The sequence below is a fragment of the Pagrus pagrus genome, assembly GCF_965226575.1.
Source record: "Pagrus pagrus genome assembly, chromosome: 21".
Taxonomy (NCBI): Eukaryota; Metazoa; Chordata; class Actinopteri; order Spariformes; family Sparidae; genus Pagrus; species Pagrus pagrus.
The window spans coordinates 2,173,278-2,191,500 of NC_140208.1; the positions used below are offsets into that span (position 1 = coordinate 2,173,278).

General features: G+C 41.4%; 1 protein-coding gene across 3 annotated transcripts in view; it reads left to right on the forward strand.

The window, feature by feature from the left end:
• The window catches only part of baiap2b (BAR/IMD domain containing adaptor protein 2b), a 71,003-nt gene that overhangs the window by 34,548 nt on the left and 18,232 nt on the right, over nucleotides 1-18,223 (forward strand). For all 3 annotated transcript variants that reach the window (XM_084341684.1, XM_084341683.1, XM_084341682.1), the window contains 3 exons: nucleotides 6,695-6,756; nucleotides 7,864-7,935; nucleotides 10,302-10,439. In XM_084341684.1, the coding sequence (XP_084197810.1) occupies nucleotides 6,695-6,756; nucleotides 7,864-7,935; nucleotides 10,302-10,439 (272 nt within the window). Of the gene's footprint in view, nucleotides 1-6,694; nucleotides 6,757-7,863; nucleotides 7,936-10,301; nucleotides 10,440-18,223 lie in introns of those variants that run through there.

An 18,223-nucleotide genomic window follows, 5' to 3' on the forward strand; every position in this document is an offset into this window, starting at 1 on the left:
CACACACACACACACACACACACACACACACACACACACACACACACACACACAAATATAAATACTGATCCAGCCATTTTTGGAAGACAAAATCTAGAGACAACATGCAGGAAAAGACAGGTTGTCAAAATATTTTTCATTACTCCTTTTTTTCCCTGTTCTTGTGGGAGTCCCTGCTTATAAAATTAAAGACAGAACATGGTACCACCTGTCAACTTCATGTAAGCTTATTGTCACCAAGCCATAGTGTGAAGCTGTCAGCGAGTCCTCACACACTTTTGTGTTTGCCGTTAAAAACAACGTGTCTTCTTTTGTTTAAGAAGTGATTCGTTTACAGCCTGATTTAGAACATGTCCACCTTTTTATGACTCAATGTTCAAACTCCATAGAGACAAACGACGACACGGACGGACCAGGTGATGGATCACTTTGAGAAAACGGTTTAAAAAAAATCTTTACTTGCCGTTTTCCCAGCGTGGGACCCAATTAGAGGCCAGAAATGATAAGTTAGAGGAGATGCCGGGGATCATATTGACCAGCTGAGCTCCATGTGTGTTTGTCAAAATATGAAAAGCTATCAGAATTTATCTCTGTCTTTCTCCTCATGCCCTCCATCCCTCCCAATCTCTCCATCCCTTGCTTCCAGCTTGCTGTCTTGGATAATCAGTCTCCATTTTGCACTCCATCAGCCGCCCTGTAATGATTATGTATAGCTAGTCATTCCTATCGATCTTCTGCAGGCAGATTCATTTTTCTTTTCAATACACTGCAGGAGCAAAGATATCAAATAGAGCCCTGTTATGACATGACATGCTTACAAGTGTGTCATGAGATTGCAAGGATTTGTGCTGTTATAGTAATTTATAACTAGGAACATGACAGCGTGGTTAGTTTAAACATTTGAACCTCTTCATTACTGCCAGCACGCTGCAGGTAAACAGATTATATTCTTTCATGCTGGACTGCAGATGTTGAAAATGTCGATAAATTGGTCTTGTAATTACAACAAAACTCGTCATTGTCAAGTCACTCTTTAGTCAAGTAGATGCCTAAAATGTAAATTGTGTTTGCTGTAGTGGAATTGCGTGCACGTCCCCGGGTTGATGCAGCCGGCATTTAACGAAATTAAACACCCAGAGGAGCGCAACAATAACGGTGTCAATCATGCGGCTTTGAGGAGGACAAATCTCCCTGCAGCACCTTGTATTCCTCCACTGCAGCTTTCTGGGGATTAGAGTTGCTTGTGTTTGCTTTCAGGCTCCTATAATACAGTCCCTGCAGAGACGCACACTACATAAAACACCTTCCCTCCATATGGCCATTAACTGTGGTTCTCTCTCTCACCCTCTGTTGTGCCCAGGAGTCACATGGAGAGTGGCTGGGGTAATAAACCCAGATGTGAGCGCTGCCCTTGGGTTAGCCACACTGAGTAATGGGGCTGTTCTCGCCCTGCAGTCAGAAATGCTCAATACACACATACTGTACACATGTAAGCACACACATAAGGGTGGTTCGGATACCGAAAGCAGTATTGGAAATGTCTCCAATACGGCCGGAAAATGCTGGAATCTGTATCGGCAAGTTCTTGAGTCTATGCAGAGATCCAATAGCAAGTAATTTATTTTTAAGAAACTTTTTAAGAAGCATATATACACCGATCGCTTGTTGTTTGATAGCTGACAGGGTTTTAAAGTATTATGAGCTGCAATTTTTTTTTTTTCCAGATTGAACTTTACCCCAGTGTGGGTTGATAAACAAGCCATAATTCTCTGGTTTAACTCTGTGAGCTGTATTTTGGAAGTTGTTTTTAGGTGCTTACCTAATTTTTCTCCACGTGTGCCTTAAACCTCTGGATCTTAGACTTAACGATGGACCTTGTGAGTATTAGACAAACAATAATGTGCCTTCTTTTGCTTAACTGGGTTGCACATTTTGCTAGTTTGCCAGATGAAATGGTCATGCACTCAATTAAAATCCTGTCTTTAGTTTCCATTATTAGACAATGCCATGATATGGCAAGAACCCCAGTGAGGAGACCTGGGAAAAGGAAAAAAAGACCAGCGGCAGTTGTAGGGACGCTTCACCATTGAATTGCTAAATATTTCATAGACAAAAGTGGCATTTGTGTATTCTTTTCTTGATCCGCACCCATGCACTCTGGTGGCGACAACAATGTGCTTTACTCCCCTCTAAGCCTCAGATGTTGTGATCTGCTCTGATTATTAGTAAGCTGCTTAGTTCTGGCGAGTAGAAGTCCAGTATTTCACAATACAAGGTGGAGAGGTTTTTTTGGATTAGATGGGTGCAGTGAAACTAGAACATCCAGGAATTTGAGGATCTTCCAGTTGATGACAAAGTCATTTGCTCAGGACATACTGACACAGACACCCTGAGACCTGCTGTCACAGCAGTTTCTCTTAATGAACGATGATTATAAAAGATGAATCAACTTTATTACAACTTGGATCGCATCTTTGTGGTTTTGGCCGTATTTTCTAACAGTGTACTGCACAACACTAAATTTGGGAACACGGCAACATCGCTAATTAAAAAGTCAGGCAGACGGAGAAAAATGAACAGTGAGCTGCTCTGTGTTTCCATGGCGAGTATTGTTATCATAGCTGATAGAAATGATGGCTAAACTATGAAAATAAGAACTAATGAGATTTATCTTTGAAAAAAAAACCCCTGTTAAGTCATGTTTTGGCTGAAGCAGCTGGTGGTAGGGTGACCTCTGATTGACCATCTGCTCTGCTGAAGTGTGAAGTAAAGAGACACTGGCGCTCTCACTGTGCTGTTCTGTAGCTGAACCCTGACCCGCCTGAGGAGGAGAACAAGGCAGAAGACAGTTCCCCCGCAGAGATCAATGAAGGACAACCTTAATTAGTCTATAGATGAACACATCTGTTATAAAAGCCAGAAATAATGACCAAGGCTCCATTTTATGGAAGCAAGCATCTTGTGAAGTGTAGTTAATCCTACGGCTAAATTTAATTCCCAGCTGAGCGGCTTCATATTGGCAGAGCAGGAGTCCCTCTCTCTCTCTCTCTGTACAGGAACTGATCTGTAGAGGGAGCGCACACAGCGTAGGGTTACAAAAAAGGAGGACTTTGATCTATAAGGGTTTTGTGTGTGTGTGTGTGTGTGTGTGTGTGTGTGTGTGTGTGTGTGTGTGGCTTGCCGTGGTAGTCGGTCCTACCGGTGTAACGCGTTGTTCGGACATACACCGGTTACATTACATTACTCCCACCGCTGTTTTGTCCTTGTTAATCAATACTTAGTCGGACGATGGAAGCTACGATTACAAATTGAAAGTGTCTGCTCCCTACAAGTACAGCAGCAGAGTGGCAAGGAGTCACATGCCAAGAGTAAGGAGAGATGAGCAACAAGATGATGGCGAGGATTTGTTGTCAATGCAAAAAAAGCAAAAGCACCTATTTGGCAAAATTTCAGTTTTTAACCAAATGCTAACAGGGAACTTAATAATGTTAATGAGGGTAAAGGAGTGAGGAGTTGGAGCGCAGCCCGTTGCCTGCAGCTCTTCATCCAACAGCTTCTTCTCTTTCCATCACTCCCACAGACTTCATAAACCTTCTCCCTGCAACATCTCAGACTCATTTGCTGTCAACAAATGCAGAAAATGATGTTGTGAACATGACTAGACACATAAACATGAAACCCTGATAATCGGTTTTCTGTAGATCAATATCTGATGAAATCCACCCTCTCTTGAATGTGTTTCTATAAGGTGTAGTTGTCTGGCTGAGATCAACATCTGTGTAATTGTGTGTTGCTGCGGCCTGTCGATGGCCGGTGGCTGTTTATTAATGGATGGGATGGAGTGTGTGTTGGGCGCCCTCCAAGAATCAAAGGAGAGTTTGAAAGTACACGCCAGCGCATTTATCTGCCTCGCTGCTCCTAATGCCCTGTCCTGCTGCAGTCAAACACTTCCACAGTGTTATAGCTGTCACTGCATTTTCATAAGCAGATGGGTGACTATAAAATTAGATGGTGTGTTGGAGATGAGAGTGTGTCTGCCCAGTTTACTAGGGCGGTAAATCACAATACGATGCATCGATTCTTTGGACAACTATACGATATTGATACTATCACAGTTCAGTTCAATTTGGGGGCCTGTGATCAATATGACATGATATCATCTGCCCATTCAACACAGTCAGTTACGGGAAGTACTCCAAATCTTGAACTTATCAAATATTGGCAGTAAAATGTACTCAAACATCAAAAGTAAATGAGAACTGATAGTGAAGAAGAGAAAAATCGCTATTAAAGTGTTGCAAAGACATAAGAGAAGAAGAAAGGACAGAAGGAACGATTAAAGGAGAGAAGGAACACGAGAATAAAGAGAGGGAGAAACTGAGAAAGAAGCACTGAATGTATGAAGGAGGAAGTACTTTTCTTCTAACTGAAATGCATTTGTGGACGTACTCAAGTAGTGGATTTAACTTTGAGGTGCTTGTACTTAAGTAAATATGTTTCATTTCCACCTGTGCCCCCCACCTCCTGCTCCGACCTTTCCTAAATCCCTTCTCCCCCAACTGAGTCTCGTCTGCATGACCACAGCACTTCCATTAAGCCCATTAATCCTGTCAGGCAGCCCACTCTCGGTGTCCCCTCTGACTGTCCACCGTCCGCTGTCCACCAGCACCCACCCGCCCACACACGTCGCTCAGTGCTCCTTCATATCAGAGCGGCATACATTATCTGATGTCAGCATACATTATGCAGGAGGTAGATGAGTGCCGTTAATGCATATTAGTGGACTCATTGAGAATTAATTGGCTCTTAGTGCTTCGTGGTGCTGCAGCTGCACAACATTTAACAGGTATTTTCAGGACTGTACCAAGATCTGTTTGTCAATTTATGTATTTATTCTAGTTAGATAGTGGAGCCTGACTGATACACTGATCAGCATTATGTCCTGATGTCATCTCACCACAGATGCACTGTCAGTATTTCTCTATATGTTTCTGCATGAGAAGTTAGTATGTTTTAGATGAGTTTTTATTTTTGTAAATCAAGTGTTTTAAATAAGTTTCATTTGTCTTTTATATAGAGCTGTTATTTATAATAATGTTCAATGAAATTATAAATATATAAGTTCATTGTCCAGCTGTGAAATACTGTATCTTATCAGCTGATGCAGTGCATCACCAGCCCGAGGCTTCAGATAGTTGATTGTTGAGTTTCATTCGGACGCTGGTTCGGTCCTATTGTCTGTCTGTGTTAAGTTCAGCCTGACTAAACTCAGCACTTACCAGAGATTTCCCTCCAGTCTCATCGGTTCCTCCTCTCTCCTCTATACGCTCATGAACAACAGTATCTTTAAGGGCATTTACTCTCCAGTCAGCGGTCAACAAGGATGAACAGACTAGTTACAACACATTACACCTGACAGTGGAGGTCAGCACACGCTGCTGCAGACAGGTCGAGAGGCGAGACTGACAGTAGATTAACTTTTTGATTGTAAATTCACGCTAATACACTTTGAATTGTGTGTAATTGCGCCAAATAAAATGTTTGCTTCATGTTTGATGTGAACAAAGAGAGAGATTTAAAATATGTTGGTCTTACAGATATTGTTCTGTGCTCTCTAGCGGACAAGTTATGTAACGATGCTACTGTTTTAAAGTTATTGTCAGATTTCTTTTACATTCATATCCGTGCATTGGTTAGGCTCCACTTTTTTGACAACCAGCTTTGAGGAATGTTGTATTTCTGTAAAAACAATAGAGAAACTAAATAACATCTGATAATGTTGATATAATTATTGGATGTTCAAATATCAGCCTGAGTCTAATAATCCAGTGTGTGTTTGGGCTCTCATAGATCAGTAGACACTGTGTAAACAAGTGGAGGGTCTGATTAATTGCCTGTCTGAGTGTTTTTCTGTGTGAAAACCTGTCGTGTGTCTCATTTTTCTTGGGGTAGTTTGATCTGTCACTGTCTCTCCAGATCTCTATCCCTCTGTTCTTTGCTCAAACTAGATCTTTTTGTTCCTTTTTTTACAATGCATTGCATATTCAGAAGAGGCAGCATGTAGGTATCTTAAGACACGCACCTCCCTGGCTGCATGAATCATCTTTTACTTATCTTTTGTGTTTTTTCTTTCTTTCGTTTTTTCTTTCTTTAACGTTTGACTTCTTTTCTTTGGGTTCTGCTTTTTGGTGTTTTTCCCCCTGTTATGTTGTAGTAAGGCATATGTCTTAGTGCAAAGATAAAATACTTTATTTCTAAAGATTTTCTTTTATCTTGCTGTTCCTGTGTGTTTATTAGCAGTACAGTTGTAAGCTCTTGGTAATATGGAAAACCCTTGGTTTCAGTATTTAAAACATTCAGTAGATTTCTTGGTTAACTCTTTGATTTATCATTCATCCTGTCTGCACTGCGTATTTCTGTCATGTTCTTTTGATTTTCTCACCACTGAGTTACGTCTGCTCCATCAGTGTCATGACAGATGTTTCATCCTGTCCATTGCCTCCTCCTCCTCCTCCCTCGACACCATACACCTGTCTCTCATCTGTTCTGTGTGGCTGCATGGTCTCTTTTTGCACGATGTATGTAGCTCTCACAGACATTGGAAAGATTTAATATCACTCTCTCTTTTCTCTCTCCCCCTCCCCTCCCTCTTTTTGTTTATTGTCTTTTTCTTTTCTTTGTTTTCTCGCTGCAGGGGAGGTGCTCTTTCAGATGGCTGAAGTGCACAGACAGATCCAGATCCAGCTTGAAGAGATGGTGAGCATGTGGTGATGGTGGTGGCGGTGTTGCTAAAATCAGCGCTTCTTAAGCCACGAGTTGGGAATCAAACAGATTGTGGACCAGTTGGTTTGGAGTCTCCACATCACAATATATATTTTTATATTCAGTACTCAGCAAAACACACTCTTCACTGTGCTGGGTAGCTTCTAGAGTACCTTTTTTTTCTGAGGGCAGCAGCTTCAGTTAAGTTTGTTTTGTTTACTGATCCTCTGATATGTAAATTACAGCCCATTACAGACTGAAAACATTTTTAAATTCACTTCTCCAAATATCTTTATTTGAATCTTCAAGTGAGTAAATTGGCCAATTGTGGCAACATTAGCAGGCAACGTTCAGCCAACCGAGAGATGAAGAAGTGAGGATCTTTAATCTTTATGCAAAGTGTGTTTATAAAAGGTATTTAAATTATGTTTTCTCATCCTGTTGGGTAATGGATGTCCAAGATCCAATGATGTTTTTTACTCAACAGTACAACATACGATTTAGGTATTGACGGATGCTTGTTTATTTACCAGAGGGACTGGAAATAAATGCAAAATATGAGGACTTTTACAACACAGTTCAGACCTTACTCTTCACTGAGACCCATAAACAGTTTTGTCTGCATTTCCAGGAAATTAAGTCAATGTTCCTCTTCAACTAATTGGACGCAGTTCCTTCTTTTCCTGCAAATATCCTGCTGATAGTAGCTTAAGAAAACGTTAAGTCTTCAAACAGGGACTGATAGGACAGACAGGGATGATAAGAGAGGAACAAAAACAGCGAGAGCTCACTAAGTGTGACAATACTGTAGATATATCGCTGAGGGTTGTTTTTCACTTGAAATGTGTTGTATGGGTCCAGATGTCACAGATGACGGGACAGTAAATTGACTTTGGCACGCATGTACATACCAGACATCCTCCTCTAATCCTTTGGGTGTGACATTTCCGATGGCAACACAAATACATTCGTTCAAGTCGCTCTTGCGCCACAACACTGCAGCGTTACATTCCTTTTCGAAAATAATCCTCTGTGGTTGTGCTTATAATTACTTGAGGTTTCAGTTGTTGCATTGTTCTTGTTTTCCTGTGTGTCTTGCAGCTGAAGTCGTTCCACAACGAGCTGCTCACAGAGCTGGAGAAGAAGGTCGAGCTGGATGCACGCTACCTGAACGTGAGATGCACTTCTTGATGTTCAGTTATATATTGACAGAGTGCTCCGTCCTTATCGAGCTGGTCTTTGTTTCATGAGCCAAACCACAAAATTATCACCCTAACTCTGCAGCTTTGCTGATTGCTGCTCACTCGTTTGGACATATATTGTTTGGTTCGGTCTCAGCACTCTCTTCAACCTAATTTCCAGCAACTTATTCTGATAAACTCTCTATATAATACACTACATGCCCTGCACTTTACAGCAGACAAACAGGAGTAGGTGAAACATGTGGCAGTTAAAGAACCAGATATTTTCTCAGGAGTTTTTGGAGACCAAACCAAAGCTGAGAGGAAGATGAATAGTTGATTGTTGGCTAATACATCAAGAATAATACCTTTTTATAAGGTGTTCATATGTCAGAGTTGTGGCTGTCAGTGGAAATCTATACATTTAAAAGGCTTGGACCAGCAAATTTGGGGCATTTTTGCTTGAAAAATGAAAAAAAGGACAAGTCATGTGAGATATCATGTCATTTGTTTCCTGTCAAGTCAAGTTGTAACTCATGAAAACAGTGACTCGGTTACTCACCTCTGGTATTTAAAGCACCAATCATGATCATATCTACTCAAGGAGACTCACACAGCATCACACTCTGATTCATTATGTAACGGTATTCCTGACCCAGTATGTGCTTGAATGAAACACCACTTTTAACTCGGCTCTGTGTCACTTAGCCCTCTCCAGAGAGTGACGTTATGGGGAATAAAGTATGAACCATGTTCTCATAAAATCGTTGGCCAGAGACAAAATGCACTCTCTCTCCTTAATTTCCCACCGGCTTTCATCCAAACCACTGCAGCAAGTTACATAAATGACTTCCCACTCAGCCCTGTGAATTATGACTCATTCTGTGAGAATGAGTTGTTTTGCAGAAGAAAAAAAAAAAAGACAAATTAATTTATGGTGATCAGTAGATTGGAATCATTCCCAAAAAATCATTACATCATTTGAAACAGGGGATCTACGAGTGTGTTCTGAAGGCCTGATTTGCATATTTCTTTTATGTTGTGTATATGTCACGTTGACTCTGTATAATATATTCACAGGCACACATCCTAGTTCTGTGAAAGCCTGCCGACATATCCATGTGTACCCTGCCTCTTGCCCAGTGTGTGCTGGGATGGGCTCCAGCCCCTCTGACCATCCTCAGTAAAAGCAGAAAATGAAAATGTATAAATTTAAAACTGGATCATCTAAACAGTTTTTTGGGGCTTTGGGGGAAGTGGTAAAAAATTGTTAACACTGTATGTACATATCACGTTTTAAGTCAATATGGCAAATGTGTTAGCAGACAGTTGCTTATTTACATATTCAGCAGACATGTTTCTGACCACCTGTCCAAAATTCACTCCCTGACTCTATGCTGACTTCTGCTAATGGCCTCCAATATCTACTCCACTCCACATTCACTAGCTGGGCTTTAACTGTTGCTGTCTGCTGTTTGGTGTTGGGCAGGTAGTGTACATTGGGTTTTTAGATCTCTATAGAGCTGGAAACAGAACATGACATTATGAAAGCAGTAAGAGTAAACCAGGGTCTTACATTTAGGGAACCGGATGTCTCAGTGAGATGAAAAGCAGAGCAAAGCTGCAAATTCAAGTGATAATTCTCTGTTCGCTCAAACATTATCACATTGTTTTCACATTTTCATGTGAAGGATTTACTTCTCGGTGTCCGTTATGGCACCTAGTGTTAGAATTGGGTGACAGTTTAGGATGTTGTAACAAATTTGTGAAAAATCTGGGGGCACTGACAAGTTTTGTAATCCCTGAAAACAAATGTTGGCAGCGCTGAACCTTAATTTTGGATCTGGGGTGCAGTCAACTCTGATGTTATAACAAATAATACATTTTAGGGGGCAGGTAAAAAATAAAAATGATAACTACAACACAAACCCACATGGGCGTCACTCACCATTTTAACAAAAATCACACTTTAAAGTCACTGTACCAAATTGTGGTATTCACTAAATTGTTAATCTGCTAAATCCAACCCCTCAGTGTTACACATTTTATGATTTCCTGAAAAAAAAAATATGGGCACTATAACACATTTTAGTCTTTGGGGGCACTGTAAACAGATTTTTTGAGCCTGGTACGGTAACAGTTTAACTGCCCTAATTAGAGAATACAGAATCAAGAAGAAAACAAACGGCTATATGAGAGGGAGAATAACCGATGCATCATAATCCTTCAGTTAAATGGGAGCTGACCACTTGTCACAACAGTTTGAAATGAATGTATGTCAGTCTAAAATATCATCCGCGGATGCTGAGGCATGCGAGCGCTGCTGTGCCCCTGCTGACTTTGTGCTGCCCCCCTCAGGCTGCGCTGAAGAAGTACCAGATGGAGCACAAGAGCAAAGGGGAGAGTTTGGAGAAGTGTCAGGCGGAGCTGAAGAAACTGCGCAGGAAGAGCCAGGGCAGCAAGCACCCCTCCAAATATGGAGACAAGGAGATGCAGGTCAGTGTGTGTGTGTCTGTGTGTGTTCAGATGTGTGTAGGAGACTGAACTGTCTGATGTTATGAATGGTGCAAACTACGGTATCTGCTGCTTCTGTGGTTTAGAGCTCTTTTTGTGGCTCAGTGAGTCTCATAGAGGATCCTTATGGCCAGTTGGAAGGTCATTGTATAAAAAGAAGCCGGACATGGTTACAACAGCCAGTGCCAAGAGAAGATGATCCTATTGGCTCCAGCCCAGTGTGTGGTTCAGACGACCTGCCAGTCAGCCTCTCGAGAAAACATTACTTTCTCATAATTTACTTAATCTTTATTTCAGCAAAACCAGAATTAGAATCACCAGCGCAGACTTTTAGTGAACTCATGCTGACTCTTCAGTGTGCCACACACAGATGCTTTTGCCTCCTCCTGATGGGATTTGAGCTTCAGTGCGCCCGGTAATCCGTGGCTGCTGCCGGTGCTGATGGGATAGGACATGCTGAGCTGAATGGGTTGGGACCCCCGACTGGGAACAAGCAGTTTGGGTGCCAGTCTGAGAAGCTCTTCACAGGGAGAGAAATGGAGATGGTGAAGGTTATGACTTGAACCCACTGTGTCAAACATTTGAGGATTTTCTTTTTTAGAAAATGCATCAAAATTTGAACAGTATTAGTCAGTCTGTGGTCCTCATCAAGGACATCAAACGGCACTTGCAAAGTATTTTTAAGCATGCATACAGGGAACTTTTAACTGGTTATGAGTTAACAGCCTCAATTTAACACTGACCCCTCATTATGACCGACATAAGCAAACAAGACAAGGAGGAAGATATGCCGTTTCTCTATAGTTATTATAGTTTCGGATTCCAGCTTGGAGTTGGATTGGAGAGCTATTTCTCATGGTGGAGTGCTGAGGAGTCAATGCCGGCATTTATTTCTGTCAGTTGTGCATTGCAACAGTGACATCTACGCTGCAGGCAACAAAGAGTGATGGCGGCTTCATTTCAGGAAGAAAGATGACGACGGTGCTAATATAACGTCTGTGAAAGGATCATTTTACGTATGGGTGGAAACGCCAGCTGTATGCTGAAATGTATTTCTATATAAATGTTCTATATATTCGACAAAAGTTGATCAGGAATCAATAAGGGTAATTAATAGAAGTGGGATTTATAATGCTTTGGGTTGGCCAGGGGGATGACCTGGGATTGATATAATCAGTAATCAACTATCTTTCTCCTGAATTGTCTGCCTCAGCTTTAAATAGATAAAAAGCTGTAGAACAAAGGAACGTGAAAAAACAGTTACACAGTAAATATAATGAGACTTCAATTAAACGCTGCCGAAGAAGTCTGATAACTTTGACTGTTTACTTCTATCTCATTAGCCGCTGCACTTTATCGGCGTTACATAATGTTTGTTTATGATATCTAGGGCAGGTGGAGGGGTTGATTTCCCTCATGTTCAGGTAACTGCTTGAGCGGAGGCGTGAGGAGACGGTGCGAGTCTCTTTGCCCCGTCTGTAGGTGTTGCGGTGACACATGGTGGGCGTGCCCTCTTACACAACCTGCTCCTGTGATGTGCTGTCTGTCCAATCAGCTGCTCCTCAGCACAATGACAGGCTGAGAGGCTGAGAGAGTGAGAGAGAGGCGAGGGAGACAAAGGAGAGGATGATGGGAAGTTTTGTCTCTATAAATCTTTATGATGAAAGCTTGTGTAGGTGTGTGCGTGACTTCCAGGTGCATGTATGTGTGTGTGTGGTCACTTATAAGATGACAATAATGAGCTTTAATCTAGATTTGATTTTTAATTTTTCTAGCCAGAATTGACGAAAGTAAAAAAAATCAATGTTCGTCAGGTTTTGAACCGAAACATTTAGTGACAGATGAACCCTCTGCCTATTAAAATGTCACACACCAAGTTCTTCTTCCATTCAGCCGGGTTCTGAATGGGCCGACAGGAGAAATACCTCGGCTATCTGCTGATGGACTTCTATTGTTATCTTTCTGCCTTGTCAGCACTTAAGCTGTCAGATGTGATGCAAATAATTAAACTCACAATGAAACGGGGAATATGGGGCTTCACCCACTGACAGCTTGTCTGCACAATGTTGTACACAGCAAAAACATGCTCAGCTGCAGCTCCACAGTGGCGTTTCAACAGACATCACGCGGGAATACGATGAATGCTCCTTCAAAAGATTGTAATAAAGTAAACTGCAGCTACTGATTTTATCACATCAGATATTGTTGAGTCCCTATACAATCACATGATATTGTGTCAGCAGATGCACCTAGATTCATGTTTTTTAGGTTGAGGCATTTGTGATTCATTTGACAGTTAAGTTGAGTAGGGTATGACGTGAGACCGAGGTCTGATTCAAACCAAGGATGAAGCACTTACATGCTGTGAATCTTGGATTGCTGGTCTGTCAGGAGGCCCCAAAACAGGAGCACTTTTGAAAGAATTGCAATGAAATGTAATTGCATGGTAGGATGATAGATGATGATATGATAGGATGATAGGTCAAGAATTTTTGAAGGATCAGAATAAATTTAATTAAGTTGTTGACAGCCTTGAGTTTTGAAGCCTTGAGTTTGGCACTGCGTCCGTTGCCATCTTGGTTTTTTGGAGCTGAAAGTGAACATATTTGGACTAGAGAGTGGAGCTAAGGAGGATATGCTTGGCTACACCTCTATCCATGGTAGCAACTTGCCAATCACAAGGTAGCCAATTAAAACTGAACATAATGCTGCACTGAAGAGGACTTGAAACGAGGGAATGAGACCATGAAGTCATTAGGAAACCGTTTACTGAGGTAATAAATTAAGTGAGAAGTAGGGTTATTTTCTCATAAGCTTAAGTTTAATCAAACCTCTTCTTGAAACCAGTGTAGCCCCCCTGCTGGCCAATAGAAATAATGCAGACTTGTGATCAAACCGGCAACACAACAAAGCGTTTAACTAAAGCCTATACACACAGTGCGTGAATGAGAAGCTAAACCGATACTGTAAATGACACTTTATGGTTTTAACTCATCATGGCAGTGCAGAGAAAACATTGTGTCAGAGGTTAAGAGCTAATTGTGCAGCACTTCCAGAGGCTGAGGCAGTCGCCCCATGCCGTTCTGTAGGAGCAGCAGGGGAGGTAATTATTGTGTAATTGTTAGTGTTGCTTCAATGGATGGCTGGTGGAGCGTGAAAGGGCCGACCGGGCCTGTTGTTACAAAAATCGATACATGGAGCTATGAGGAACAACAGCATGGGAACATTGAGCCCCAAAGTCCTGCAATTCCTCTGGGCTTTAACGGCTTATCAGGTGTGAATGAACAGGTCTGGGCTGAGACACCAGCCGCTTTAAGTGTGCCTTCATGTGTGTTTGCTGCCTCCAGCATGATGTGATATCGATTTTTGATTTAGATTTTTGTTTTTATTAGGATCTCTTCCAAGAGTCTGCACACATAAAAAAAACATCACTTTAACAGAAACAAACACTATTGGACACGAAGAACACTTTGTGCAGCACATGCAATACAAACATAACATTAAAACATTACAACAACAGATACAACAGTTAAAATCCTGCATCCAGCAGGAGCTCTCAAAGCTTTTAAATATTTCAGTGAAATATGTAAATAAACTGTTCAGCTATGGGCCAAGGTCCAAGGGATTCATTTGGCATTTAAGAGATTTTAATGAGAAATATGTGAAGTGTTCCTGAAGTATTTTGATGCCGACCTTGATCCTGACTCTGCTAAGGCCGACATGTGTACAATTTTTGTGATTATAGCATCTTTCAAATTATTTTGACGCATACATTACAGGATGACACAATGTAGGTATGTGTTATTTTCAGCCCATTCATCTCAGTCTGTCATAGTGTATTTTGAATTTACTTCTAACCCACAAAACTAACCCTTTACAATCAAAATAATACACTAATTGTACATTTTTGGCCAATCCATGCACTCGAAGCGCTGTCTGATTTGCACCCGTGTGTTGTGGACCTCCTGAGTAGCATGTGTACTGTATATTCAGAGGGAGACATTGTGGTTGGTAGCCAGATTCCCACTGTGCGTCATATGGGCCGTCATGGGAACCAGGTCTTGGCAGGAACAGGAGACAACAACGACCAGACGAACATAAAAGACAGATTTGCCTCCTTGAACATACAATATGGTGCATATATTCGTCTGGGTACCTACTGTACGCTTTCAGTATGTTTGTGCGAAGCCTGAAATCTTGCCTTTGTGGATGTGTGTTAGCTCATTTGCTTCTACAAAACGAGGCTGTGCACTCCAATAAAGCCTCCTGCTCGCTTCATGCTTCCCTCCACGGTCCAACATTTAATTAAGTGATGCAACCGCATACTGGTGCCTTTTTGGAGCAGCGAGAATAAAAAAAACCCATCACAGATTAAAGGAATCTCAATTCGCTCTTCCTGCTCATGACTAATGTAAGTATTAAAACTATAGGCGATGGGAAGTCACCGATTCACAACGGTGTCCCTCAGGGGCCATAAAGCACTGAGCTGCTGCCTGAGCACAATATACAGCCTGATAAATCTCCTGGTACATTTGTTAGAGAAGCATGATTGGTGGAAAAGGGGTCATTTGTGACTTTAGATGATGCCAGTGTTAAAGAAATCACTCCCTCCCACTTCCACTGCATAGTCCCTGCATCATTTTCTTGTTTTTCAAAGTAAGGAGTGCAGAAACATGCTGAAACAATTGGTCAATCAGCAGAATATTAATCCCTGATAGATTTGATTCATTAATGGTGACAATCCTTTAGCTCTTTGAGCCTCTACACATTATTCAGATGAGAGAACAAACCAAACATCACTGTACACAGCTCATAGACGCGCAACCTACTCTGTATTGCATAATATTAAAGGGTGACGTGCAGATATAGCTTTTTAACCACCTGTTTAAGCCATTTATCAGGCTTAAATCACCAGGCGTCTTCTGGGTTCAGCTTCTCAAATGTGAGGATTTGCTCCTTTTTTCTTTTTGTATATCAAATAAACAGATTATCTTTGACTTTTGGACTCTCGGTCGGACCGAAAAACAAGCAGCTCAAAGCAACTGAGACGTCACCTTTTCACTGTGCTCTGACATTTCACAGACTAAATGATTATTTGGTAAACGGTACATTCTAGAGATGAATCAATATCGAAAATAATCAGATGTTGCAGCCGTGATTATGATTCATGCCTGTGGCACTTGAACTGAAAAGTCAGCTGAATTGCCAGCAGAAGAGGAGACATTACATCAGGAGTCAGAGGGTTTGAGCAGCAGGAAGCTATTTTGTTGCATTTTGTCGAAGTTTCTTGTCATAGCGAGATCTCTCTCTTTGTGTGTATCTACCGTTTCCATTATAAAGACGTCTTTAGCAGATATTTCTCCATGTGAATCCCCGTGTGAGTGCAGAGTAGTAACACCAATTAAACACATAATTAGCATCCCATCACGAGAAGAAAGCCATGATGACTGAAGAGAAAGTGGGGATTTCCTGTGAATGATGCGTGAAAACACCTTTCACCTGTTCACAACTGTCTTTCTTTTTTCTGACACGTTTTTAGTGAAATGTGATCGGAGGAGATGGTAGCACGCCATGAAATGAGAGATGTTTTTATGGAAGACAACAACGAGGAGGGGTAGTTGATAAAAAGGAGGGATGGGATGAGGATTATAAAACCACGCTAAGGAAAACATTAGCCGCACTGACCCAGCTCAGCGGCCATGATTCCTGATGTCCCTTGGTTTCCCTTTTGTGTTCTCGTGTTTCAAAAACATTTTGTACTTTGAGCTAAACGCTAACATCAACACCCTGACAACTATTCATTATGTTCCTCATTTAGCAATTTTTTTAGCAAAAAAAAATAGACATACTCTAAATAGACACGGGCCATTAAAAGTGGTTGAATTTTTTCTGTACTTTGTGTACAAAAATAGAATTTAAAGTATTTTTGGTGTTTTTTTAAATTGTTGTCTGAGCTTCTGTCAAGCTCCTAGACATACTGAATGAGATTGCCATCCTTCAAGCCAGAAGTTGTTTTCCAGATGAACCGTGACAGCCAGTTCTGCTTCTTGTCAATCACATTTAAACTTTCTGTCCACAGAGATCTCTGACTGCAGCTGAGATGGCTCTAAAAGGTGCTTTACTGTATGTAGAAAAGATGGCTGGCATCAGGCCACAAACAACCAAATCAGCTCCATCCTGAGAGCCATTTTTTAGAGCTGACAGGAGGCTCATAGCCAGTTAACCCAATTGTCTGTTATCACTTTCAGTCAGTTGGCAGTTTATCTCACTGAAACAAAGAGAAGAGGTTCATCAGTTTGAGATGTCGAGTTGAGGAAAATCCAAATTCATTTGAGCAGCAGGTATTGTTTTAGCTCATGGTGGGGTTGGTTTAATGCCAAGAAAACATCTCATGTCATTCTGTTTTAGGTTTAAATATAATTACTATTAAATCTGTTAAAGCGAAAGTTTCTACATGTTTTATACTCAGCAGAGGCCCTGCAGACAGAGTTTTCTTGCACCAATGGTTCACCATCTTTAATATAAAATAAGTCAATAAATACTGGACACAGAAGCACACACTCTCCCTCCCAGCACACGTCTTATATGCTGATTGTGCTCACTGTCAGCAAAAACCAGGAGCAGCTTTTGGCCCGATTTCTATTTAGTGTAATGAGGGAGCTTTAGGCGAGCAGCGGCTGATTGGCAGAGGCATGAAAGTCCAGCTGGAATCTAATTAGGGCTCCGTGTCGCGATCACAACATGTGTACACGGCATGCAGCAGGCCTGATGTTTTGAAACTACTTGAATAATGGAAAAGGGACTCAGCTGTGGTGGTTTAATGTACTTTAATGTGTATATGAAAGTAGTGGTGTTCTCCAGGGATATGTTATAAAACTGCATATGGCACTTAAACATATGATGTCCTATATAGTATTCTTGCTCGTACAGTGTCAGAGCTGAGGAATAAGATTAAACAGAATTAATGATTGGTTTTCGGATGATATGTTCAAAATGAGCTTCTTTTCCCTCAGTTTTATGATTTAATATTGGAAGTTTCTGGGTTGTTGTCGGACAAACAAAATATTTGAAGTTACCACCTCACACTGGAAATTTCGGCGGGCATTGTTTGGAATTTGTTGAATATTTTGTAGACTTGACAATTAGTCATTTAATTGAAAAAACGTTTCGCAGAACAATCAGTTTGATACTGACAATATTCACGAGTCGCAGCATTAGAAGTGCACTGGTAATAATAACAAGAGGAAATATTTTTTCACCAAAAATAGCACATTGTCCAAAGATGAGAGGACTGGCCTTACTTCCTGTGAACAGAAACTGTATCTACCTGATTCCAGGTGAGGATAACTTTATCATCAGGGCGAAACAGACGGGCGCTACAGCTTCTGCTTCCTGTTTTATCTCTAAATGGTGTTTGTGTCGAGGGGCTTTCCAGCACGGTTGTAAAATCATGAGGAATTTAACAGACAAGGAAACAAAGCAAAGCACTCACACGGACTCCGGGGTAAACCACCCATTAACTTTCTCTTGTGGCTCTTTTGTGTCTTTCAGTCTAGTTTACGCAGAGTATCTGTAAACTGCACTCAAAGCTGCAAACATTCTTCAGTATTCTGGCAGTTTTTCCCGCCTCCATCTCTCAGCCCGTCACTCTCTGGTGATTGACAGCTCCCTCGCGGTTCCCCCGACCTCAGCATGTGGGTCTGAATCTGATCAACACGGTCGCTTGCTGTGTGTTTTTCGTGGGCTTCTTAAAGGTCTCTCCACCT